We start from the raw sequence: 27,487 nt of genomic DNA, 5'->3' as shown, positions 1-27,487 counted from the left end.
TTATATTTTCCAATACTTTTATTTTGATAATGATATAATAATAATAATAATAATAATAATAATAATAATAATAATAATATAATAATAATAATAATAATAATGATAATAATAATAATAATAATAATAATAATATAATAATAATAATAATATATAATTTAATATATATATAATAATAGTCATAATACTATAATATTTATGTTACGTTTATTTTTGACTCCAATAACAATATAATATAAATAGCACATTCAAAAATCCTATCGTATGTCGTTGGTACACTCTATGTCATCCTCCTCTTCATTAATATGAAGAAGTAATAACAAATCGTACACTAAACATAACAAAAGAATTTTGACTGTGCTTTGCACACACACACACAAACACAAAAAAAAAAAAATAATAATCACAAATTAGTTAAAAATTGTTTGTACTTTACACAAAAACAGAGATATTAAAAAAAAAAAAAAAAAAAATTTAACACGTTTTTTGACTATTCTACATTTTTTTTGTAATAAAAATTATCCTCGTAATAACAAAAGGTGTTCTAGTTCATCAGCCGAACGCAATAGAAAAGCCGCTGATTCCCTGTAACCAGCAATAAGTTGCCTAACAGTTACAACATCAGCTTTATTCAAAAGTTTACTGCTTGGTTGTACTGGCGGTGTTGTTTGGTTAAGCATCGATGGTTGTATTGGAAGCGCGGGAGTTGTACCACTGGAGATACTGGATGCCGTGTTCATGGTTGGAAACAGCTGAAGCATACCAGTAGCCGAAGACGAGTTGTTACTGCTGACTCGACGGTGGTTGACTGTCGTAGTTGATGTAGATGTAGAGAGACCTCTAAAACCAGAACCGCTCATGTATCCGCCTCCTGTTGGTGCTGGAGGAATAGCAGCCATAGTACTAGTACCCATACTGTGAGTGGTAGCAGAAGAAGATTTATTAACACTCAGGTCGGTCGGTCCAGCAATTTCTACAAAATTATTCAAAAACAATTAATTATTAAACAAGTTTAAATAGGTATTTTTTTTTTACCTCGAACAATCTATTATATTTTAGCATTTCAAGTTAATAGTAATTTACTATATAATAATATAACCACAATGTGTTATCTTTTTTGCCTTACCATTATTATTAGGAGATGAAGATGTAACGTTAGTTCCACTAGTCACATTTGACAAGTTCAATTCGTCATTAACAGTGTTGGTCATGTTTGCAGAATCGCCACCAGAACCTCCTTCAACAGATTCGGTTACTTCTCGACGGTCGCAACCATCTCGATTTTCTGCTTCGTTGTTACCATTGCGATGTTCATTATCAGTTTCAATAGCATTAGAAGTTGCTTTTTCAAAACTACTGTCGCCTACAGCGGCGTCTTCGTCTGATGACGTCGATGACATTTGCAATGTAGCTCCGCCGTTTCCATTTTGATTTAATAATAAAGTACCAGATGGTTGTTGAAATACATTAGATGCCGATGTTGGAGTAACCGAATATGGATAAGGCTGTGCAACTGGTTCAAGACCTAGACGCATTCGTCTGGCATTATCCGACTCTCGTTGACAAGCTACTGCTAATATAGTTTCAGCTTGAGCACTTGTTAAATGTGCTGGAGTTGGTCTTTGCTGTAAGACAAATATCATAAAAATATAATAGACAAAAATAAAATAAATGGTATTTATTGTCAATTCATACCGGCTGCACAGTTGGATCAGAAGAAGAACCATTTGTTGGCCATGGATTAGTTGGCGGAGGAGGTGACGATGAAGCAACACCACCAGATTGTGGCGTGTTTCGCTTATTGCGACGACATGATTTCAAATAGGTTCTGATACGCTTACGTGATCTATCTGAAAGTTCAGGAAACTGTCTTCCACACGAGTCAATAATTGCCTGTACCTTATCTTTGGGTTGTCTGCTGATAGGCACTTGTCTATCTAAATTTTCATCCACAAACAGTCGGACAAACATCTATATTTTGGAAATAATTTAATTAAAAATCAATAAAATTTATAAAAAAATTATTTTTAATACAACAAAAAACTCACGTTGAATGCTTTTAAACGCTCTGGATCAATATGATGTTGAGATGATCCAACAGAATGTTGATGTTGCTGTTGTGATAAAGAGTTAGCAGTAGTTGTGGTAGTTGAAGGCTGTTGCCAGTGTTGGCGGTAGCTTGTAGTAATTCCAGAATCAGTGCCATCGTTTGCATTGTTATTACTGTTACCAGCACGCTGTAGTTGTCGTAAACGTCTGACTTGTTGCCTGCGCAATCGTCGAGTTTGTGCACCATTTCCATCACCACCATCTGCATTTCTTTCTCCTTCTTCTTCATCACCATCTTCTTCACCTTCTTCGATATCAAAATCATCAAGGTCCTCCTCCTCTTCTTCTTCATCTTCTTCGTCTTCTTCATCTTCCTCATCATCAATTGCCGTGTCATCTTCGTCTGCGTTCATTGCATTTTCAGCACCAGTTCCAATTCCAATATCGTTGCCAGTAACATTACCGTTAGTAGTAGTCACTGCCATACCATTTGTTTCTTTGGATGGTAACCTATATGAAGATGATGGTGATGAAATTGGCGGTGGTGGCAACGATGGTAGGACTTGTGATCCAGCTGTAACTGTGGCCAGAGAGTTAACCGACGAACCAAATAGTTGCTGAAATTTTGGAGGTGATGACATACTATGATGATGTTGCTGATGCGCTGCAGTGAGAAGTCCCAAAGGTGGCCAGAGCACAGTTGTCGTAGTAGTTGGGAGTCCAGATGTCGAAAAGCTGCTGTTCTCGTGCAAACCAGTGCTGCTTGTTGTTGTATCAGCGTCATTTTCTAAATTACAAAATAAAATGTATTTGTATATTATGTATAAATTAGTATATTATTGGTATTATATTAATACTAATTATCAAGCGTCTTATTTAAAAGTAAATAACTTACTGGAATTCAATTGTCTTGGTGAAGGTGACGACGTAGTGGAGGACGTAGGAGTCCCACTTCTTCGATACAGCTGTTGTTGTACTGTCAATCCTGTACCACTGGTACTTCGACGTTTGTTTGTACCACTGATATTGTTGTTTTGGTTGTAGTGATGGGCCATTGGAGGCAAAGATAGTGGCAAATTTGGCGGTGGTGATGTCGAATCACCAGCCGAAGACGCTGCAGCTGCGGCCGCGGCTGCTGCGGTGGCTGCGGCAACAGCAGCCGCTGCATACTGTTGTAGCTGTTGTTGGATGTGCTGATGATGATGATGATGCGCAGGCGTTAGCCCGATACCCGCAGCCGAATGAGGTGGCAATGCGAGTGGAGCCAATGGTGACAAAGCGTGATGATGTGCAAGATGCGAGTTGGGATGTAAGGACGATAACGGCCCACCGGGTGAGATACCACTGCCAACAGACGACGGAGGGCTAAAAAGCAGAGCAGCAGCAGCTGCGGCTGCAGCGGCTGCCATCGAGTTGTCATCAGCCGATCCATCCACGTCCATCATACTACTGTTATTGACAGAATCGTTTGCCATGTCTAACCAATGCCGGTGGAAATTATGGTGACTGTTGCTGCTGGTAGTAATTGTGTCTAACGACTTCTGGAAATTAAATAACATAAAATTATAAAATATACTATAAGTCCAAGATAGATTGATATGGTAATTTATTTCGTAATTTCAATTATTAAAGCATATTAAGTTTCATTCTAAATTTTCAAATATAATTTTACGAACCAATGCTTTTTTTCAAAATAAATACCATCATAATTTAATAAGGAAAAGATTTTCAAATTTAATTATTTAATTATTAAAATAAAATAATTATATTTTGTTAGTACCGATAGTGAGGATGGTGTTGAAGACGTTGCAAGACCGTTCATAATACTCCTGGATGTATGATGCATATTATAAGGATGATGGCCAGTGCCATTAATCCTTTTGTTTATGGGCGAATGCAATGCTGCACTCTTTTCCTAGAAAATAAATAACAATTTCATTAAAACAATAAAATCAGTTTATAAATATTTTTATATTAATATAGTTAAAATAAATCACCATTAAATTTAATAAATTATGCATATTATATAATAAATAAAATATTACGAAATAAAGATACTTTATTATATTTCATAAATTAAAATTATAAAAGGACGATTGTGATTTGATTATGGCGAATTTGAACGAATTAAAATTTGATTACTAACATCTTACACTTAATTCAAAACAAACTTAAAGGTGTAGTAATTTTAACTTTATACAATAGAACGAATCTTATATTATAATAATAATAACCTATTGTGTAGGTATTTTAAATGTGTACTTAATTGGAATTTATTTATTACGTAATACGCATAGATCTTATACTATAAAAGTATAAGGTCCCATGTTAATAAGTAATATTATTATTATATTAAATCAAATTTTTAACAATTCGTACATTTTTAGAATCACAATTAGTTTTATTTATTCGGCCTACTAGTATTATAATATTATAAAATTATATAACTTATAATTATATCAACCGTAAATTTACTGAAAATATGTTAATCTATATATTATGTGCTACAGTTATAGAAAAACATTTGCTTAACAAATATTGCTATAAATGTGTTTTTATTTGTAATCAAATTTATATACCTATATATGTATTCAAATCGTACATATATTATTATTTACCTAGCACTTATGTTTTTTTATATATTCCAATTACGAAATTTTTTGAAACATAAAATATTTAACAGTTAAAAAATAATTGATTAATACTAATAGACGGATATCCAACTGTTTTTTTTTTATCGATCTTACAGGTTAGGTTAAGTTTGATAACTGGTGTGTAGTCTGAAATTGGAAGTATACAGTAGGTACAGTTAGGTTACTCGGAAGTACTAAATAAGTATATAAAAATAAAGTATAAACAAATTCATTCGTTTATCGTTTAAATTACAATTATGTTGGAAGCAAGTCCGATCAAAAGGGACACAAAGATTCAAGTTTTTGATCAATTAATTTTTAAATAAAATAGATAGGATTAGGGGTTCAGAATTTCAGATATTCTAATGTGATTTACATACTAGAATTAAATATTAAATAATTTACTTTTTTATAAAACTAATCCATTTTTTTTTTTTTTTTATGGTAATATTATAATTTATAATTCGGTAGTATTTTTTTTTGGAATGATAATATTTGTGATTATATTAAGTATGAATATTGCTCTTAATTCGCAAGTGTAACAGTATTAGTAATTATAAAATTCAATCTTAAAAAAATCAAAAAATAATTGCAATACACTACAGTTAATACATATCTAAAAAATAAAATTTTTATATGATATAAAATATAAATAAATGCAAATTTATTAAGTATTATGTTTTCACTCGAAAAGTTAAACGAAAAGATAAATGAACAGAGAAATACAATTTTTCACGAAAATAATACATAGTATATTATAGACTTGAAATGAATTTGTTATGTGTTTGTTTTTACAGATGTCTGTAATTTAGTTATGTTAAAAGTAAATCTGCGATTCCACTTACGATAGTATTCAACAATAAATATAAGTATATAGGCATAACTCGGATTAAGTTACTTGGAATACCTAAGGTAGGTACTTAAGTATCTATAATTTTTATAATATGCTTATTGGGACTATAATTTAGTCATAAAATGATCTCGTGTTTTGTATGAATCACAAATGTGGCGGGGGTGTCGGACGTCGATATTAATACTAAAATACCACAGTTATGGTTATAGGCATCATACACGTAACATAGTATTATGTTTTCTTGATAATTGATTTATTTTGGAAAAAATTCAGGTGGTATGAGTAGGTATTTAACATCTCTACACACTAATGCAAGGTATTCAGGTTGTCTTCGATCAAGGTCTAACAATGGATATGTCACATGTTCACGCAAAAAAACCAATAAGCTATTTACGTATAAATTTACAATACATAATATTTGTGTTGTTCATATTTTTTGAATGTCATTCTGAACCTTTGGTACAAATATTTTTTTCTTTACATTAAAATATAAACATTGAATTTATTTTGCATAATATTATTATATATTATGTAAATTGCATTCGTTCTCAAAATAAGTACCTATACAATCAAAGATAAAAACTAATAAGTTATAATAGTATTAAATAGTGTAATAACGTGTATTGATTTTAAAAGGCTGTTATTTTGTACATACGATATGTTTATTTGATATTATAATACTTTTCAAATCCAGTAATTGTATTTTTACATTTTAATGATGTAAAATATGATTTGAGTAATTCGTTAGAAAGCATAAATTATACAAATTCGGATAAGATACAAAAGACGGTTGCTTGACACTTTTCTCGCTTCACTCACCATTGTAATCGTTATGTTATTCAATTTAAAGGCAATACATACAACAGTTATACCCGTATCATCACATATCGAATTCGATAAATGATTCTATGCGAAGCTAATATAAAATCTCGTTGCTGACGTTTCGTCAAAGCCACGCATGCTGACAATATATTTACAGCAATCTACGACGATTTTCGAAAGGGTTTCCTCACGCTTGAGGAAACTGTTGAAAAATTGAAATTAGATTTTTGATCCATAAAAAGATTCCACGAGAAACTTTTGATCATTACTTCTATACAAAAAAAAACCGTTACAAAAAACATCATTATAAAAACCATATATACCAATATTTTTCTCACTTCACATCTAAAATTTTTATTTTGAGGCAAAACGCTTAAATACGTTACACGTAATAATGAATATAACCAAAAGCATCCAAGTGCGTTTAGTATTGATTAATATATGTTATTAACTAATTTTAATGTATTAATAGCTGCGTATTTATATTCAATAGTTGTTTAGCGTAGGTATACACGATATAGGTATTAACGATTCCATTAGGTTTGTTATACAAGTACATAAAATAATTATTGATTTAGTTAAAATATAGATAAGTGTTGTATATTTCCATTTGAAGATAACTTGACTTTTATGATTAAAATTCGTCGTATTTACACTAAATATGAAAAATAAATAAATACATAAAATGCTTTCTAAGGAGGTCCGTATGTACGGAGATTTCTCTTATAATTGTTATTTTTGTGTTCCGCCTATCCTTAGTAAGTCACTTGAGGAGTGAGAACACGTAAATCTCCTATTTGTGTTAAATTTTATTGTGTATTATATTAATCCTACTTATTAAAACTTTGATGAAGTATGTAATCATTTTAACTTTTTACTTAAAAATTGTTATTGTATAAATTAAGCAATTTGTTTTATCAAATTTAAATTAAAAAGCACAGATTATAAGAAAATAATAACAGTTTTCTTTTCACTTAAAAAAAAAATATTTTAAATAGGTACTTCAATATAATCGTTTAGTAAAAAATTACCGAATATTCATTTTCGCTTCTATTCATTAGCTTCTATGTTGTTTATTGATAATAGTAATAATTGTAATAAATGGTAGTTACAAAGAAATAATTCTTGAAAAAATTACTATTATAGTATAATGAATGTAACTTTCAGTATTTTAAAGTTAAAAATGTGGACATCCGGATGGAAGTAGACCTACTTTTAAAATAATAATTTTTATACTATGTAGGATATAGCAATAGCCACATAGGTATTTTGTAATTGTACGTGATAATAAATAATAATATAATATAGTAGGTATCTAATATCTATACTGATCTAATGTGTAATTAGATAAATAACTTAATAATATAATATCTACAGAAGAATATAACTAAATAATTTAATTTACCAAACTATGACCACGCTTAGTAGTACTTCGAAATTTCGAGATTAATGTTAAATGACTATTATAATTTATCATAATATATATTAATATCCCTAAGGGTATAGGTGTAAACTTATAATGTAATTTAGTAGGTATACTTTTATGTTTTATAGTAGTGCGAATTTAATAAAATAAATCAGGACTATCTGGATATATTATTAAACTGTGCGATTTAAATGTACATTATAAATAGATAATTGAATATTAATTAATAGGTATAATAATCATTTTATTTAAACTACGTATTATAATTCTGGTATTGTTTTATTTGTCTCTAAAATGTTTCTAATTATTCATGTTTTACAACATTTATAAATTATTTAAATTTTGAAACAAAAATCGTTTGTATTAATTAATTTTATCCAAATAAAATTTATCAATTTTTTTTTTGTAAATACCTACAACAATAAATAATAATACAATGTTACTATTATACGAATGTAATATTATTAAATTTAGTATAGAAATGAAACAGTATTGTATTACTTTAGAATTCATCGCTTACAAATTATTATGACTACTATATAGACTTATAAAACCAAATCATAATTCGCATAATACATCCAAATTCTTTATACTTATTAGTAAATACCTACTTAAAAACATAAAAAAAGATAAAAAAAACTTATTAATTTGGTGATTTTTTTTTCAATGTTTCACTAAACAAAAACATTTAATTTTTTTACGACCGGCGTTAAAATTATGTAGCAAGATCAGAAAATAATAAAAACATGGTTCATTGCAGATTCATCGAGTCTCAGCCAATCAAGAGAATATTACCGATCGTGTACTGCGGGTGTATTGATTCTGTTTATTTGTGGACCGGATGTGCGAAGTAACTGTACAGTAACTATTAAATAAGAATGACTGTGTTAGCTGTTGGGAGAATGTCCGATATGGCAGCGATCAGACCGGAGGTATAGTGGGTCCGAGATGAGTTTGGACAGCAGGATTGATTCTATTACTATTACTGCTACTACTAGGGTTTCTTTGAAACACAAGAGGGTAAAGTAGAATTTTGATGAAAGGGGGGAGGCGATGTGGGACGCTGACGGCAACAGCGATATAGCACAGCAGAGGACAACGACGACACTGCGATGGGTGATGTGGGGGGGATTAGTAACACCACCACCACCCTGCACCAGCGGTAGTGCTGCCACTTCCGGTTGAGCTTTGTCGACATTGGCGGACGGAGGGGTCGGGGGTGAAGGTATTGGTGTTTGGGATAACAGATAGTGCGGCGTGCAGAGGGGTACGTTGGGAATAGGGTACCCAACAGCATCGGCTATATAGGACGTATACAATATATATATATATACGTATACACACATACACCCACATATATATATATATATATATATATAAAACGGATGCTTGAAGGGCCTTCGGGGCTGTGCCGGATAGGTGGTGCGGTCGCAAAACCCCCCACACACGCACACATATACGCACACGCACACATTTACGCACACGCAAGCATATGTATGTATGTGTGTGTGTGTGTGTATGGGTAAACGCATACACAGAGAACTGATGAGTTTTCTCCTGGGGGATAATGGGGATATGCAGTGGTGGAGGTGTAGAGGAGTTGTGACGAGAGAACGGCGGTGCCGCCGGAATTTGTTGTCGGCGATGGTGTGTGGGAGGTAGGAGTGGTGGGGTGTGACAATCCCTGTGTGAACCCTTGGGCCATCGCCGCTGCCACCACTACTACCCGTCCTGCTAACGTCCTGCTGTAGCGCCCACACCCCTACGACCCCCGCAAGCACACGTCCGCAACGTCACCACAAACGCATACCCCGACCTCCGCCACCACACCAAACTATATACCGACTGCGAACGTTCTAGTTTATTAGTTATGTTACTACTAGGTATATAAGACGAAGAAATTCAATTTCGGTATACACTTATGTATAATGTATATAGGTACCTAGTAAATGATATTATATTTCGGCTAACGTTGTTAAAAGTACGAAAATTATTTATGTTATGAACTGAGTATAGTGAGTGGCAATAGATATACTGAATGAATGAAATCTGTCACAATACTAATTCATCTGATTATTAAAAACATAGTAACATTCAATGGTCATAATATCATTAATAATAGTTTTCGTTAACTTATGCATATTATATCAACAATTTCCATAATTAGTAGATATATTACTAAAATATTATACGCACTACCGAGTTGCATGCAATAATGTTGGTTATTTTATTAATCCTTTTTTAAGTCGTTTAAATCATTTTTGACTGCGTATAGAATCTACAGGGAAAAATTAATGTTCGTCGATGTATTGTTATTGTAGTGTTTAAAAGAAAACAGAAATAAAAATTAACGATTCTTAGAGGTATACAGAAGACTGTAGTGAAATTGTTTCGAGTTAACTTGGAACTTAAGAGAAAAGGACGTGATACTATAAGTTTTAGAAAAAGCACTACTATTCTCCTAGTGAAATTTGTTATCTCAGAAAGAGGAGGGCGTGGTGGTGGAAGTAAAAAGGTTTTATGCTGTGCACAATACTTATACACACGCATTTTCACACACATACACAATAGTGTAAGTAGTACGTAGTGCTATATATAAATATATATAATAGTAATGGTTCGTGACGATCGTGTGGAGTGGTGGTGACGGCAGCGGCGGCAGTAGGGTCTACTAACTTTTGTGAAGAAAGAGAGAGTAGATGAGTAGAGTAGAGGAGAGTGGTGGTTGTGGGTATAGAGTTTGAGGGTAAAAGAGGGCTTTTCGTCGTTCCCGTCCTGGTCCCATTGCCTCCGGTTCTGTGGTAGTGGTCCCGTGTGTCCTATGCGTATATATATTATATATATATATATATATATATGTGTGAGTGTGAATATGTGTGTGTATGTATTCGTCCTCCGGCAAAGGATATAACATAGTAGTGTAGTATGTATAGAGAAGGAACAACAGTGTGAGATGGGGTGAGTGGTCGTGTGATGGGCAGGCGGTGGCGACGATGATGTGGGTAGGAGGATGAGGGGAGAGTGTAGTGGCGTTGGTATTTGTGTGCGCGCGTGCGCTTGTATGTGTCTGTATATCGAGGTAGAAGTGTGGTGGTGTTGGCAAAAGCGGTGGTGGGTAGCGGGACAGCAGGACGAGTACCTCTGCCGCCACCACTACCGTCTCCACGCCGCCCGCTGTGGTATAGTTGTGTAGTGTGTATTTTGGACGACGACGGCGACGATAAAGGCGAGGGTGGTGATTTTGGTGTAGGTGGCAGGGTAGAAGAGGGTCAATGGGGGGTGAGGATTTGACAGCGTCGGGAACGGCCCGGCGGCGGTGTCGGCGGAAGCGGGAGCATTAGGAGGTAGAGAGGGTGTGTGTGGGAGTGGTATCTGAGTGGACGGGACGGTAACAGTGGTGTAGGGGTCAGGGTAGGGAAGGTCCGTTATAATAGTGACAACTGCGATGGTCAAGTGTACACACATCACGAACGCTAAGTGAGGTACAGAGCCGAAACTTGGATTGTCGAAAAACTAAATAAAATTAAAAGTTTGCATAAATGCGTGTAAACAATTTGCCGCCAAAAAAACATGTTATCACGACGTTGTCGTGACGGCGGAGCGGGTGTGGCGGGCGACGGCGGTTGCCGACTACGGCGGGCGCCGCTGTTTTGATAACATTGAGATAAAATTTAAATAATGTATACACATATTCACTCTACCAGTTTACCGCTACCGCCGCCGACGTTATAGTAATAACAATAACAACAAGCGACCCGTTATCACGATCGGTACCTATTTAAAACAATAATATTTACGGTTTTACTCTTGCGTATACCACAACCTCCTAAAAACAAACGCTTTTTTTCTTTTATCGAATTTACTTATATACTATACATTAGTAATTAGATTACATTTTTATAATATTTCGTTAAAATGCTAGTCATTTGAACGAAATGTTACAACAATATTTAAATATTTATGTATAAAAAAAACCACTCATTATTTTTATTTTTATATTTACCGAGAGTATACTACGTATTTATATATATATATACTACATATATACGTATACGTCTAGAAAAAAAATTTTTTTTTTTTAGTAAACAATAAATATTTTAATTATTACCTTCAGTCCTTGCTTCCGTTTGGCTGACATAGTTGCTTTCGGATTAGTAAAATTTAAATAATTATCGGCACGTCTAAGCAATAAGTTTGATCGCGATTTAGTTCATTTTCGGATATTATTTGTTCGATTAAAAATGTTTTATTTTATACATAAACAATATTTTACTAACAGAATTAATTTTCTAATAAGCTAACGATAAATACAATAACATATTATCAAGTCAATTAATAATGCAATTATATTGCTAGAATCGCTATTTACTAAGAATCTGAATTAAACTGTAAAAAGTAATATCTAAGTATATAATACTAATTATAAAAGAAAATCTAACTTTTTAGAAAAACATTATTTTATTACATTTCAAAAAACGCCATAAAATGTATTTTTATAATACTGTCAAATAAATTTTTTCCGAACAAAATAAATACTCGATGATCAAATATATTTTAAATACGCGAAAATGTAAAATATAAAGTGAGAGAGAAACAGTGAGAGAGTGTTGAGACCTCGGTACGTGTCGTTGGCTGGCTGGCTGGCTGCCGACTGACGACTGATGAGGACTGACCGCCTATGTCGCCTTCGCCGTCGCCACCGCCAAAAGCGTTACGTTCACTACGACAATGACGTGGTTTTTGTCAAAAGTGTATCTACTGTTTATACACTATATATACTATCATTACTCATTATTTATCACTACAATTATTTGTTTATATATTTAATATATATATTGTTTTTTATATGTTTTATTTATTAAACGATAAACTTATGTTATATATATATACATGCCATATTATATAACATAACTAGTAAATACAGAACTATATATAATACTGGGCAAATATTTTAGTGGTGGGTGCGGTGGTAACATAATACGATATTCTCTCCGGTGACAATTAAACACCCTTCAAATAAAAATAAAACTTCTCTAAACACACATATACGTTTATTAGACCTATACATACAGACATGACATATATATATATACATGATATGAATTATGAAACAGACTACACTTCACTAATATAACAACACGAACACCGATCAATTGGTGTTTAATCTATTACTGTGCCGAAATATTTTCTATGATGACAAATTATAGAGTCACTGACCGACCACCGATATGTTTTAGAAACACAAATAATATATACGGTGAAACAAACAAGCCGTAATACAGTGCACCAGAAAACAACAACAAACGATTTCAAATACGATTTTCGTTTAAACTTTTTTCGAAATCGAAATTCCTAACAATAGTAATCGGAAAACTGAAATTGTCACTAGATCATAGATTCCATTCCGGGAATCGAATGAGTGAGGTGGATACGTCGTTCGATTCTGGACTGATGGCGGCGGCAATGTGGGCGAAAAGGGGACTTTGTTCGGATTCCGCATGGGCGGGTAGAATGCCGATACACTGACACGAAATATACACATATATAGGTATAGATATACTGAAAAAGTATATATATTCTCGCGTGTGTGTGTGTTTGTGTGTGTGTATATTTGTGTGTATGTGATGACGTTATTCGAAAAACGCTTGGCAACATATATTTTTTTTTCTCGCGCATAGTCGTTGTGAATTTGTGATAGCAAAAAAATATTCATACATCCAATACGACGTTTACCCAGGTTTTCTATATACCTATACAGCTAAACCCGGAAGAGTATGTTGGTTGTGCGTCGTATATAAATGTTAGAATATATAAAAAGAAACACTGCGAACGGATGAGATGACGATAAAAGAGAAAAAGGAAACGACGGTGAAAATGAAATGTATACAATAATAAGAGATACCGATGATTGCGGTGCGCTGGTGTCCATGATGTTCGAGGTATGGTGTGTATTAAGAAAAAAAAAGTTTCGTATATAACAATGACAACGGGGTGGAGAGTTACAGTTTTCGTATGCTAAACAATTTAATAAACAGTCTGTGATATAACAGAATACACGAGCTTTTTATTAGCAGCTATCGCATCAATTTGGGCCTATACAAGCGCGGGCGAAAGAGAAAACCAATAGCCAGCGTAAATATTATAATAGTACACCGAGGGCTGAATACGCTGGAAGAAATTATGTTAGATTTAAATGCTGGTTGATTGTTTAGATGTTTAAAAACACAAAAGAGTAGAGATTTCTGTATTTGCGCATGCATATTATATTGATATATATATAATATTGTATATTAAAAACGTATTATTCACATGTGTATTATTATTATTATTATTATTATTATGATCATATTATATGTGCGATGAGCAGTAAGTACTTAAAGCTGCGCACGGTTTTGTCCGAGGATTTATTAGCTATTCACATTATACGCGTGCAGTATAACGTAGTGCAGATAGTTACTCAGAAGACTAGGAAAAAGTGGTAGCCGTAGGGGTGAAATAATTTTTAGGAATGGCGGACGAAGTATAGTGTCGTGTGAAAGATTGCAGTGTATATACGGTAGCAAACGGCTTTCTAAGGCGGTGGTTGTAAGAGCCTATAGAGAAAAAATAAAACTGCTCTGTTGGTGGCGGAAATGGTAGTAGATTGGTAACGACGATGGCGGGGGTGGTGGCAGAGAACAGTAGAAGCAGTAGCGTTGATGACGTCGGCTGCTGCCGCCGCAGGGTATAGCTTTAGCTGTTGTATAGTAATATTGGGCAGGACGGTAATGGAAGTACGCATAGAGCATGCGGAATGGGGTAGGTATATAGTGTAGTAGTGGAAGTATAGAGGAACGTGGCTAGAGGAGAGGGGTGGTTTTGTGTGTCCCAGGGGCGGTGGCAAGGAGAGGAAACGACTATACGAAGAAGGACTGACAGCTGGTGCTGTTACGGCTGCGACGGTGGTAGCGATGGACGAGGTAAGGGGAACTTTGTCGGCAACAAGGGTCTACACTACTACTACTGCTGCTGCTGTTACTGCCGTGAACCAGGGTGAGGGGGGTGTAGAAAGAGTGAAAGAGAAGGGGAAGTGTTCCCAGTTTTGGAGGACGGCGGTATAGTAGGTATCTACCTTCCGCCACCGGCACCTCAACTACCACCACTACACCCTTGCATCATACCACCAACTGACCGGCTGCCCGGCTGGACGACGACAACGACGACAACGACAACCACTACAACGATGACGACGTATTACCTTTTGAGAGTTCCCTCCGCACACCTTATCAATAGCAAAGATCCTATTCCGGCCCGGAATACATTTCTCTACGACGTAGGTCCAAACCTACCTGGTTATTATTATAATTATATTCAACAAAGCTCGTAATGACGCTTTAGAAAGCGAGCGCGACTCAGAACCGATACGTGGTTGTTGGGTGCTGTAGTAGCAGCTGTATAGACATAGCCGGACAGATTCTCGAATATACAATATTATATATATATTTATATAAATTGTATAGCGTACTATGATAGTGTCATGAGTGTGCACAACCCGTCAACAAATATTATAGTGAAATCGTATATATATGTGTATACGTAGTATTACAAGAATAACGAAATAGAAGGGTAGGTAGGTACGATTCGCGCAGTAGTAAAGGGAACAAGAGTGAGTGGCATATAACCGAGGGGATGGTCGGCGGTGGGTAGTAAAAAGAAGAAGGAATGCGTGAGTTTATGTGTGTGCACTTGTATATATGTGTGTGTGTATGTGTGTGTGCGCGTAAGGATAACGAGTACGAGGCAGGCAGACAAGTTTAGACGCGGGTGTGTAGGGATCGGGGGTGGTCGTCCGTTTTTAGAGCGGCATGCGGTATATACGGTGCGAGTGTGTTCAGCGACGGAGGGTGTGACAAGGGTATCGACGGCGGCGAGAGGGTTAGTGCGCGGAGTGGTGTAGTAAGTAAGGGTCCCGTTACCCGCACTCCCGCACACGCACACGTCACCCTCGCTATACGTACCAAAAGACTCGACGACGAGTGTGTGTGTGTGTGTACGGTGGGTCCCATATATGTGCACCTCTATATATGTCTATAGATATATATTATATATATATATATCTGTTGTAGAGTATGGCAGCAGTACCCCGCGCGCGTAAACGACCCCGACCACCGCCACTGTAGCTTTACTATATCCTCTATAAACCCTCCGTCTACTAAACCCCCCGTCACCGACACCACCGCTCCGGGGCACTATATCGGACCCGTTGTACTGTAAGGTCGAAGCAAACGAAAAAAAATACGTGTCCGGAAACGTATATAAAAAAAAAAAAAAAAGAAAAAAAACGTGCGCATATACGAGTCGAGAATGAGAAACGTATAGCGAAAGACAGATGAGAGAGAGAAATGCGCTTTAAACTTGGCGCTTACACATTTATAATAAAAATAGGCCAGTTTACTAACGGGAGGGAGTGCAGCGTCTGTTTATGTGTGCGCGTAGTAGTGGGTAAAAGTGTGGAGTCCTGCACAGTAGTGTGATCGTGTATAATAGTGAAAAACGTATCTTTCGATACGTGCATATATGGGTATATTGAAGCGCACGTGTTTGGCATCATCCCTCTAATCGTCTACCCGACTACTACCCCTCTACGCCTCGGCGGTCGCCGCACCATATACCATTGTTAAGTGAATGTATAACCGAAAATGTGTGAATTTTAAATTATCGTATCGTTGTGCCGTTACAAATACGGCCGTGTATCTTTCGGCCGTTCACCTATCATAGGGTACATCATAGGGTATATCGTAGCCACTTCGTGAAATCTATCTTCTCGTGTAAATTTGTCGATTTTAATGAAATGGAAACGTCTTTTCTTCACACTTCGTAAACTACGAAAATATTTCACGAAACGGTCACTTTTTCATGAAATGGACACTCCGATTTGACATGGTGTAAATTTTTCACAATACGATCGTCCAATTCGCAAAATAATTTTATCACACAAAATTATTCCTATTATTTATCAATGTCATATTATTCAATATACTATACAAGACGTTTTATACAACGTATAAATTTAAATCGAATTTTGATATGTTAAGTTGTACAGAGTAATATTTATAAATATTCAAGACTTATTAAATATATTATATATAAATGCTTAATCGAAAAAAAAATTGGGAAAAAAGTACGTATTAGACGTAGTTAAAAAAATATATAGGTATATTAAATTATATGGATTATAACTATAATTAATCTGAAGTGGCGTCACCCTTCACTCAAGCCGTCAAGCCCTGTTAAGATGTATTATTTGTATTACTTATTGTATTTTTGTTATTTACAGATTGTAAGTTTTCGTTTCGTTAAATAAATAATAATAATAAAAAAAAAAAACTATAATTGATAGTTATGGGCGATAAATTACGCGACGCCGTGTGTTGAACTAAGATACAAAATAACATTCGCCGTAATACACATAATGTTCAGATTTTTATCTTTTCGAACAACACAGAATATGAACAGTGAACACCATTAAGTTTCTAATCGTACAATACTTTTCGATAAATATATTTATTAAGTAAAGATAATTTAGTTTGGAAAATATGTTTCTTTGAACTTAATCTAAACACAATATTGACCAATAATATAAAATGTATAAAAAAATAATGACATTTTTAAAATAATTTAGGTACTTATACGTTGTACAAAATACAATAAAAAGTTTTCAAATATACACATTTCCCAAAATATGACAAAATACATATACGAAAATATTCAAAGTTAAACTTTGTATTTAATTATATTCAACATGCAAATTCAATAGACCGAATACAACTTATAACTAAATAATAATAATAATAATAATTGAGTGCTGTAAATATTTTTTTTTCTCAAATTGAATTATCTCATACTGTGAAAAAAATTATGCAATGTCAAATTGAAATAATAATTTTTTAGCAACCGTTTCGTAAAATATTTTCGTATTTCATAAGGTGTGAAAAATCCGTTTCCACTTCACGAAATAGATAGCTTTTCATGAAAAGATCGATTTCACGAAGTGGCTACGACATATATATCTTTTGTTACTCAAGCGTACGACACTCAGGTATGAGATAGTGGGCGAGGACGACAGGTGCGATGTAGGGAAGTATATTATGTATGTGAAAGTGTGTACATCACACCACACCTTAGTAACAGTGGGTGAAAAAAAACCAATAATAAATAAACACGGGCATTTTCCAAAGGGATGGGGGGCACGAGCCACGACCATACTCGTGAACACTATACCTACAAAATACGACGACAACGCGTGCGAGCGAACGAGGGGACGACGTACACACATGATCGTTAGTATTCCAGTTTATGTCAATGAGGGCGCCGGTGGTAAGTGAGTGTGAAAAATAGAGGGTCTTATAAAGATTTCGCCAATTATTTCGTTAAATATACTTTTATACGTCTAAAATAAACTTCAATAAAAATTCAAATTCATGCAAATACACTCAACTGCGTTTGTATAAACGTGATTAAAATAGCACACGAGACCATGATATTTATTTTTTTCACTAAATAAACTCATGATTAATATATTTACACTTTTATAGTATTTTGCACAGAAACGTACTATTCGACATTTCAGGTAGAACGTTTTTCGGTTACTCGACTTTAATTTAGCGAATAAAACTTGTATGTAAAAAGACTGTAATGTACAGACAAATATTTTGATACTGGTTTATCACGTGGTTTCTCTACATAAAAAATATGCCTCTATATTAAACCTAACCAACCAAAAGATATAATACGTATTAATGTGTTATGTCATATTCGACAACACGTATACTTCAATTAAATTAGTTTTATGTATAGTTTTTTACAATAAATTATTACAAAAAACAATTATTTTATGTATTATTATTTACTATAGTATTAAAATTTTTATTCATGTCCGTGATACGTATAAATTAATAATTTATAGTAAAAACGAAAGTCATAGTTATTGTTTTAATGAAATCGCAATATAATCTGGCGTTTAATGATTTTGGAATAGGATATTGGATTTTCGTTTGTTGAAATGTCGTTTAAACTTAAAAACAGTTGCTACAATTTGAACAATACGAGTAAACACACCGAAATAAGCCGGTCAGCTACAGCTGCTGTCAGTACACACAAAGCATATTGATGCTTTAGCAGCGGCGATCGTAAGTTAGGTGTACACATCCGGAAAAGACGGCCGAAATAAGAAAACGCACTATGGTAGTAACCGAGTGACCGTTGCGTGAGAGGGGAAGTTGTTTACGGAGGCGGTATTCGGTGGTAGTGGTGGAGCCGGATTAGTTTTCGAAGCTCGTCGACCAAGGTTAGGACTAGGCTGGCAGAACGGGGGGAGGTGAAAAGGCCACGTTGCAATGACGGTGGTGGTGTGTGGGCAAAGAAGGTTTGTGCCCATGTCAAAGTAAACAGTGGGGGAGGTAGTGGTGGCCAATGAGTGGAGGAAGAGTGGTTGAAGGAAGAGAAAGAGGATTGATGGGACCAAACGTGTGTGCCTCTGACTATTACTACACATAGTATTCGGGGGTCGGGGTAGATAGTAGAAAGACATACACACACACATCCATACTTTCCCCAAGATGCGTGAGTATACGTGCATGTGTGATGATGAGAGGAAAGTGGTAGAGAGTAAGCCTTGAGTGAACGAGGTAGAGAGGTTTTGCCTCAGGGGTTTGTGTAGATGGCTGCCACCGAACAGTGATGGGTATGCGGTCCGTAGAGAGGTAGTGGTAGTGGTGGTGGAGGTGTGATGGCTACGCGAAGAGACTACACACGCACAATATATATATATGTATGTATGTATGTATATATGTGTGTGTGTGTATATATGTATATATAGGTCGGCGGATAAGGCCTGTGTGGCTGGCAGGCGGTAAGGTGGGTGGATGGGTAGCAGAGCGCAAAAGAGGAGCACACACAAAACCAGGCTGGGCGGTGTTACAGTCGACGGGGCTTTTGTCGGCGGCTAGCGGAGAGGAAGGGCACAAACGAAATAAGAGGAACACGGTGGCGTCGATGGAAAGGACTGTGGAGTGGTGGTGAAGTGAGGAGACTAAAACCCCAAAGCGACGCGAGGAGGACTTTGTCGGGTCCGCTGCCGATTTCGTATATGTAGTGAATGGGAAAAGCGGAGGGGGATAGCGTGATAGTGGTGTGGGTGGTGATGAGCGGTGAGGGTAGAGTATCCTGATCGTGACCGACTGCGGAAAAGGCGGTGAAGAGAAACGCTCTCGCGCGTGTATATATATATAATACGTGGGTCGGCGAGGGGAGGTTTTTGGTGAAACGACTGCGGTGCGTATGGCAGAGGGTAGTAGTGGTGGCGGTAGTAGTACCGAATACCCACCACCCGCTTGTTAGCCGAGGGTGGTGTACCCCGTAGTACTCGGCCTGTGCACCGCGTCACGTCGCCGTCAAAGTCCCACCACTACCCACTTCTGTACTCTCTCACTATACTACTACGCACACTACTACCCGCCTTCACTGTCGGTGCTTGCCACCACCCTTGTCGTCTCATACTCGCCACCATCCCTGTCTCTGGTGCTTTTTTCCCTTTTTTTCTTCTTCCTTCCGGCCCAAATCCCCAAATCCCTACTACCCTCTAACGCTACCGCCGTCACTATACACACCCTTCCGCCACCACTATCGTCGACACACTAATGTGCTCTGGTGCTGCTGCTGCCGTTCTCACCCTCTCCCCCGATCATCATCAGTCGTAATATCCTCAAAGCTCCATCGGCTCTCGGCAGTGTAGGCGACACGCACACACACGATCGTAACCGGCTCTGCTACTGCTGCTACGATCGCCCATCGTAATAACAGCGTAGTAGTAGTAGTAGTAGTAGTAGTAGTCGCATTTCCTTTAACCTTACTCGGTCGACCTATCGTCCGTCATCCATCTTCCTCAGCCTTTTCCTTTCCTTTTCTTTGCCTTTCTCTCCCCCTCCTATTTGCGGCTCGTCCTATTACGTACAAGCGTGCACCACCCTCTCTACCACTATTATAGTACTGATTTTGGCCAGGCCCAATTCGGTGTTGGTGTCAAACTAAGCTTGCTTTAAAATTGCGACGGATTTATAATATTCACCAATAAAATATATTACTAGTTTGATTATTGTATAAAGTCTTTGCCAGATAAATTGAGGCGGCGGCGGCGGCGTTTTTCAATAGGTGTATCCCACACTAGTTACAATGTGTAAAATCTATGTAAAAATTATAATAATCTATCTATGTATAAAAATAAATATATATATATTAATATATTTTCGGTAGTAACATTGAAATACAGAGAGCCCTTGGTTTTTCGTTATTGCGCCGCCGCCGCCGTCTTAATTTATCTGGTAACGACCGTATACGGTATGACTAATATTTGATTATAATAATATATATATATATTTTAATATAGTCTTACTTGGTTTTCGTCCGATTCATCGCCTTCAGTTCTGTCGATTTCAGTGAATTCTTCTTGTGTTTCCGTCACCATACTGCTTGACAAAGCGTCCTCGACATTTTCTTGACTATTGTCACCATCACAACAGTTTATAGTTGCCACCGTTGTTTTCACTATCGACGTCACCGCAGATGTCGCTTTATCATAGAAATCGTCATCATTGTTATTATATTTACGATCACCCATCTCTTCGCGCATTCGTTTTTGTATTTTAGCCGGTCTAGGACCTTCATATTCCTCCTCGTCTATCTCTCCACTGTCAACTTTTTCTCCCATCATCGCAGTATGTTGTTCGTCTATAATACTTCCATCGGCCTCTACATTAACACAACTACCAACATTATCACTGTCTCTATAACTATTTCTAACTACCTCATAATTACTATCGCAATCACTCATCGACGTGTCATCCTCTTCGCAATTATCTCCACGACGACCTAATGACGACCGGTTCAAACGTTTTGGCCGAACACGTCTACGCCGTATGCGTTTACGCTTGTAAAAAAAATCATCGGTGACAACGGACGGAGACGACGACGATCGAATAGTCGTTTGCGTGGGTGAAACTGTTAATAGTGGTGACGAAGACAAGTCTAAGGGTTGCATGTTACTGTTGACACCACTAAAATCACTACCACCTATACTTACGCTTAATCTGCTACCGTTACTACACACTCCCCATTTTGACCACCAACCTCCACTCGATCTACTCACACCACTACCCGATTCTGCACGGGACGACAACGACGATGACGATGACGATAACATTAGCGTACAGCTGCTGTTACTACTGTTCTTCAAAGTACTACTGTCCGAGCTTGAGTTTCCGGCTGTAGTGATAGCGGCGGTGGTGGCTTCTAAGACTTGGCACGGCTGTCGAACGTTACGTTTCAGCGGCACCGTACGTTTACGCTTATTACCACCCTTCGTCGTCGCAACCACGGCGATTTGACATTCGTTATCCGTAACGTTTTCCTTGTCAGCCCCCATGGTTACTTCGGTGGCGACAATCGAGTTCGTACCATCGACAGAATCTGGTTTTACGACACTGTTACTTTCCTCGTTCTGTTTCACCGGAGTGGAACACGCAAACTTTGAAGACGACCATTGCTCTACGTTAGGGCATTGAAAAAATTCAACGTTGGTAACGGCGTGTGAAGTCTGTTGTAAACCTTCAACAGACGCGTCGACAGTAGACGCCGATGTAGAGTTATTGGTGCTGCACTGAGGACATCCCATCAAGAACGCGGTCACTGCTTCTCTTGGTAAAAAAGCGTACGTTTCCATGATCTACAAAAACACGAGATTTTGGCTAAATACAAAATAATAATAATCTGCAGCAACACGTAATCTTATTTATATTGACGCGTATACAAGCAGATACTGTAGGTATGTTAAATTTTTTTTTTTTTAATAAATAAAGTAAAAATATATTTATTAATATAATTAATATAATTAATAATATTATTAATATAATATAAATATATTTTTTTAGTAAATTATTTGATATGCTATATTTTAGAAAAAGCTTAAAAATAAAATACTATTGTTTTTAAAAATCTATTTATGTATATATGTATTATGTATTATTGTAAAAATTTAACTTATAAACTAATGATACCAGTTATTACATACCTACTTTAATATTTGTTATAATATTTTATATTTATATTGATATTCATAGACATATAACATTGAACGCATATGACATAGAGCTGTAGATACACATTAATTATTAGAGGTAAAACTGTTTGAAGCTCTTAAAACTGGACCAAAGTGCTTGATTTGAGTTAAGAGGTCAAACTTAAACCAAACCGAAATAAAAAAAGTTAGAAATTCGATAGTTAAATCAAAATTTAAAATACGAGTAGTTCGAATTTCAAAGAAATATACACGCAGGAAAAAAATTCGAACATATCAAACGTTCCTAGTAACTAACAAAAATGTTTTTAAACTTTTTTTTGTCTATTGCATATTTTATAGATGTAAAATTTACCCGTATTTTATGCTTGTTTATCATTTTTCAAGTGCTGAGTTGAAGGTTTATTCTATTTACATTACTTTAGATTATGTCCGGCGTTTTGATTTTTAACTTTAGGGGTAGTATCTGGAAACAATTGGATTTAGTTGGTACTTTGGAGAGGGGGAGGGTCAATAGTTAAAATCCCTAATACTTTTATTACTAATTGAGAAAAAAAATTAAAGAAAAATAGTAATTTTTGTGCTAAACAAGTATTCGATAAAATTTATTTCTTTATTATGTTGTAATTAAAAAATGAAAAATGAAATTTATACTAAGTGTTAATATTATCGTTTTTTATACATGATACAATTTCAACATTTTTAGACTGCAGTGTTTAAGCTATACTATATAATTGTTGTAAGCTATTTAAATTAAAATGTTTAATATTTTAGTTTTTTTTTTTAAATGGCAAAAAAATTGAATCTAAATCCACAAGAAAACATAGAGGTATTAGAAGTTGGAATTTTGATTTTTTTCCGTCCAAATCACAAAAATTCAAAAATTAGCAAATTGTTGTGTACCTAGTTAAAAATTCATGACATATTTAATATTTATATTTAAGGTATGAACATTTAATTTAAAGTTCTTTGTATGTTTTGCAACCTGTGTTAAAAAGATGTATACCTACCTGAAAATTATTTAAATTTTTTATGAGCGTTTGTAGTTAAATGTTTCCGATATTGTATATTCATTATGGTAAAATAACTTCTTACAATTTTCCTCAAATAATTTTTGTTATTTTGTAGTAAATTTTAATTTAAAAACGAATAATATGAGATTAATCTGACGTTTTCACTAGTAATTATATTATCATTTCCATTGTTTAAAATATTTTGACTCTTTTTGAGATATAAATAGTTATGATCAATTTTTAATTTTTCTCTTAATGTCGATAAAAAAATATTTGTTCGATAAAAATTCTTAAAAAATTAATATAAAATCACACCTAGAGCCACCTAGGTAGTTTTTATGTACATATAAAAAATAAAAATATTTGTATGTACAGACATTTTTTTTCTTTAGTATATATGCATATTATGATGTTTAAACTTTTACGAAACCAGACAACATCACGACAATTTACAAATTATAAATAGTTTGTAGTAAGGAATTTTTAAAATATTCAATTTGTATAGTTTGAAAATGTAATACAATATTCATCATAAGTATATTTCATTTAAGAATTATTAAAAAATCTGGTTCAGTTCGACATATATCTACGAAAAAAAATTCGTTTAAGACCATACCTATTTAAAACATCGACCTACTTCTAATATTTATGTACCTACCTATACGTATACATAATTATACCCATTGACATATTTTTAATGAAAAATTAAAGAACAATTTTCTTTAAAAAGTTAATTATTATATTATATTCAATTTGAATAGTAGGTATATACAGTAAAGAAAGGTCCATTTTTGTCAATTTAGAAATAATGGTACTATTCAATATTATTACATCGTGAATTCAGAACAATTATTATTGAATGTCGAAATCCATTCAGAGAGAAAAAGTTTCAGTTCGCTAACATTAAAGGTAAAAGATTCAATGTACAGGGCAAAAAAGATTGTAATCCATGCGGTTGTCGGAAAGAAATATTAAAGTCAATCTCAGAGAGGACCCCAATCTTTTTGCCCTGCACTTACCTACCAACGTATAATCTTATATAGTCTAAATAATATTAAATTTTAATATCGACTGCAGTCTACAAAAAGCCCTACCGACAATTATATGTTGAACTTGATCAATTAATGATGATACATTTTACTATTTTAAGTAACTAAAAAAAAAAAAAACGTATTATGTAGGTACCTACATATCAAGAAATCATAAAAAAATTTAAAAACAATTAATGTTTAGTGTTAAGTTATGTATAGTGTAATATTTTTAAATAAGTGTACGTCTTATTAAAACTCGTAGGTTATATATTTTAACATATTATATTATTATAAATAACTTCATAAAACATAGTAGGTACCTAAGAAGACTGGAGAGGTCCTTCTAAAATTACTTTTTCATACATTATACATATAACATATATTATAGTTTTAATGACCTTTTTAAATTTTGTTGTTTGGGACAATAAATATCATTATATTTATATTATGATGTACAGTATAACTATACCCCATACGTCACCCGTGTGATTGGCAGTAGGAGCATTCTAACGGAGGAGGTATCAAATCCACCCGATGGATTAATTTTATCCATTAGTAAAATGTCTCATATAATTTATTGTTAAAATAAAAATTGATGTTTTCTATGTGATTTTTAGTTTTTAACAAAATAGTTAAATCGATTAGTTACGCAGCAATAGAATACTACATATAGGTATATAATTAAATAAATCACATTTATTCGTTTACCGCTATCGCGGTCATTAGACGTAATCCCCTCCCCCCATACTATTACAAAAAATCTAAGCACTAATCATTAATTGACACGGCGCGGCGTGTTTTAAAAACGAAAGATAAATTTACAGAGGTATATCAAATAGGTACTCACCATCCGGTGTGTACGCTTCTGTCCCGAGTGTCGTGCCGAAACACCTCCACCGCTGCAGTGCACCCTGTATATTATGTCGAAGAACTCGTCGACCACAGCCACCTTCTTGTAAACGAAGTGCTGCTGCTGCTGCTGCCTGGATCCGCTGCTCGCTGCGACCGCCGTACCTCCGTTCCTGGTGTCCACCACGTACAAAACGGCCGAGTCGTCCACTTGCGCCGCCGCGCCCGACGACGTCGGTCTTCCCATCCGGAAACCCTTGGCCCGCACCCAGAACCGGAACTTGGAGTTGTCCGCCGCCCGCCGCAACTCGCCCCTGACCGCGCGCACTATCTGCTCGTACTTGGCCCGACCGACGATCTTGGCCCGGCAGCCCGGCCCGTCGTACTGCTTGCGGATCCACTCGGCGTACCAACGCCTGTGCTGCTGTTCGTACTGTTCCTGTTGTTGGTCCGCCATCGCCGAGACCGCTGATTACACAGCAGCTGAATCAGAAACAAAACGTTTTCGTTGAAAAACACATAAAACCCACGGATAACGGCGTGTGAACCGTATCGCAGACGAATCGCTATTATGTATAAATACAAAACTATAAAATGTAATATTAATGAATGTAAAAAGAAAAAAAACAACTACAAATACGATAAATAGCTTAAAGTAATAAATAAAATTAAATAAATAGATTAGCGAATAAAATAATAATAATGTATATCAAATCTGCTCTGCGAGTGATTTCCACAAATATAGTACGACAGCGTGTAGAATTGGTGCACTATATAATAATATTATATTATGTATAATATAATACTATTATGTTATGTATTAAAACGTGTGTGATTTATTATACGACGAAAAGCCAACGGCAGCTACACAATACAGCTTGGTTAGTTGAAAAAACAAGTCGTGCAGTTTTCCGTTCTATACACCTGAAACACAAACATCGGTCAGAAATGATACAAACAAATTCAACGGATTAAAACACGATAATTATTGTCTTATATTATGCTATATAATATAAATAAACGATATGAAAATATTGAAGTGAAACTCTGTATAGAACTCTGTGAACCGCTAAAAACCAAGACGATAATAATATATTAATTATATATTATAATGACGGACTGCTGGCACGAGTAAATTGAATTAATAAAAAAAAAACAAAAGTCTTAAAAAGCGCGTTAAACGAAACAAAACAAAAAAAATAAATAAAAAACAAAATAAAAAACGAGTGCCGAAAACCGCGATTTCGCGCTGCTCGGTCGGTCACGATTGGCGTGATGACCCGTGCAGCAGACAAACGATTCGCAATAATTATCACACTAAATAATTATTATTATCAACGGTCGGCGGCGGCCGTGCCAAAAAAAATCAAACGGCCTCCAAAACGAACACACGAAAAACAATAATAAAAAAAAAGTCATATGTTAGGTAATAATGTTGTCGGTCGCTTACAATAACGCAACGTATAAAATGTTTTAATTTTCTATATAATCGCCGTCGTGCATAGATATAATATAATATTATATAATATATAGCTATGCTGCGTCGTGTCCGGCGACTGTGCATCAAACTGAACGGAAGACGTGTCCGCCGAGAGGAGCCGATATATTTTGATTCGGGCGTCCCGGCACGGACGCGCGGACGCCCCCAACCGTCACCCCCTCTCCGGCGCCGGAGCCGACGACGACGACGACGACAATGGAAAAA

The 27,487-nt window shown here is 35.3% G+C and overlaps 1 protein-coding gene across 2 annotated transcripts; it reads right to left on the bottom strand.

The window, feature by feature from the left end:
• LOC114127753 (serine-rich adhesin for platelets) lies at nucleotides 1–27,487 on the bottom strand. Of its 2 annotated transcripts, XM_050208082.1 has the most exons (9): nucleotides 25,781–27,487; nucleotides 21,210–22,538; nucleotides 3,827–3,961; nucleotides 2,942–3,587; nucleotides 2,690–2,833; nucleotides 2,046–2,626; nucleotides 1,693–1,968; nucleotides 1,124–1,622; nucleotides 1–970 (listed from the first exon to the last, which is right to left on the bottom strand). In XM_050208082.1, the coding sequence occupies exons 1-9, from the start codon at nucleotides 26,237–26,239 to the stop codon at nucleotides 516–518; spliced, it is 4,524 nt and encodes a 1,507-aa protein (XP_050064039.1). In that variant the 5' UTR covers nucleotides 26,240–27,487; the 3' UTR covers nucleotides 1–515. The 2 variants fall into 2 exon arrangements, with proteins under 2 accessions (XP_050064039.1, XP_050064038.1); XM_050208081.1 differs by having other exon boundaries at nucleotides 2,046–2,833; nucleotides 25,781–27,485.

This window comes from Aphis gossypii, chromosome X, assembly GCF_020184175.1.
Source record: "Aphis gossypii isolate Hap1 chromosome X, ASM2018417v2, whole genome shotgun sequence".
NCBI lineage: Eukaryota > Metazoa > Arthropoda > Insecta > Hemiptera > Aphididae > Aphis > Aphis gossypii.
The sequence above is the reverse complement of the archived record's forward strand: the minus strand, read 5'-3'. Positions and strand labels throughout refer to the sequence as shown.

Bases quoted from the DNA above. Each gene is read 5' to 3' on its own strand.
- LOC114127753 (XM_050208081.1), bottom strand. From the start codon at position 26,239: ATGGCGGACCAACAACAGGAACAGTACGAACAGCAGCACAGGCGTTGG. The intron at 2,834-2,941 runs GTAAGTTATTTA...TTTGTAATTTAG, and splicing joins ACCAAGACAATTGAATTCCA to AAAATGACGCTGATACAACA. The intron at 1,623-1,692 runs GTATGAATTGAC...TTTGTCTTACAG, and splicing joins CTGATCCAACTGTGCAGCCG to CAAAGACCAACTCCAGCACA.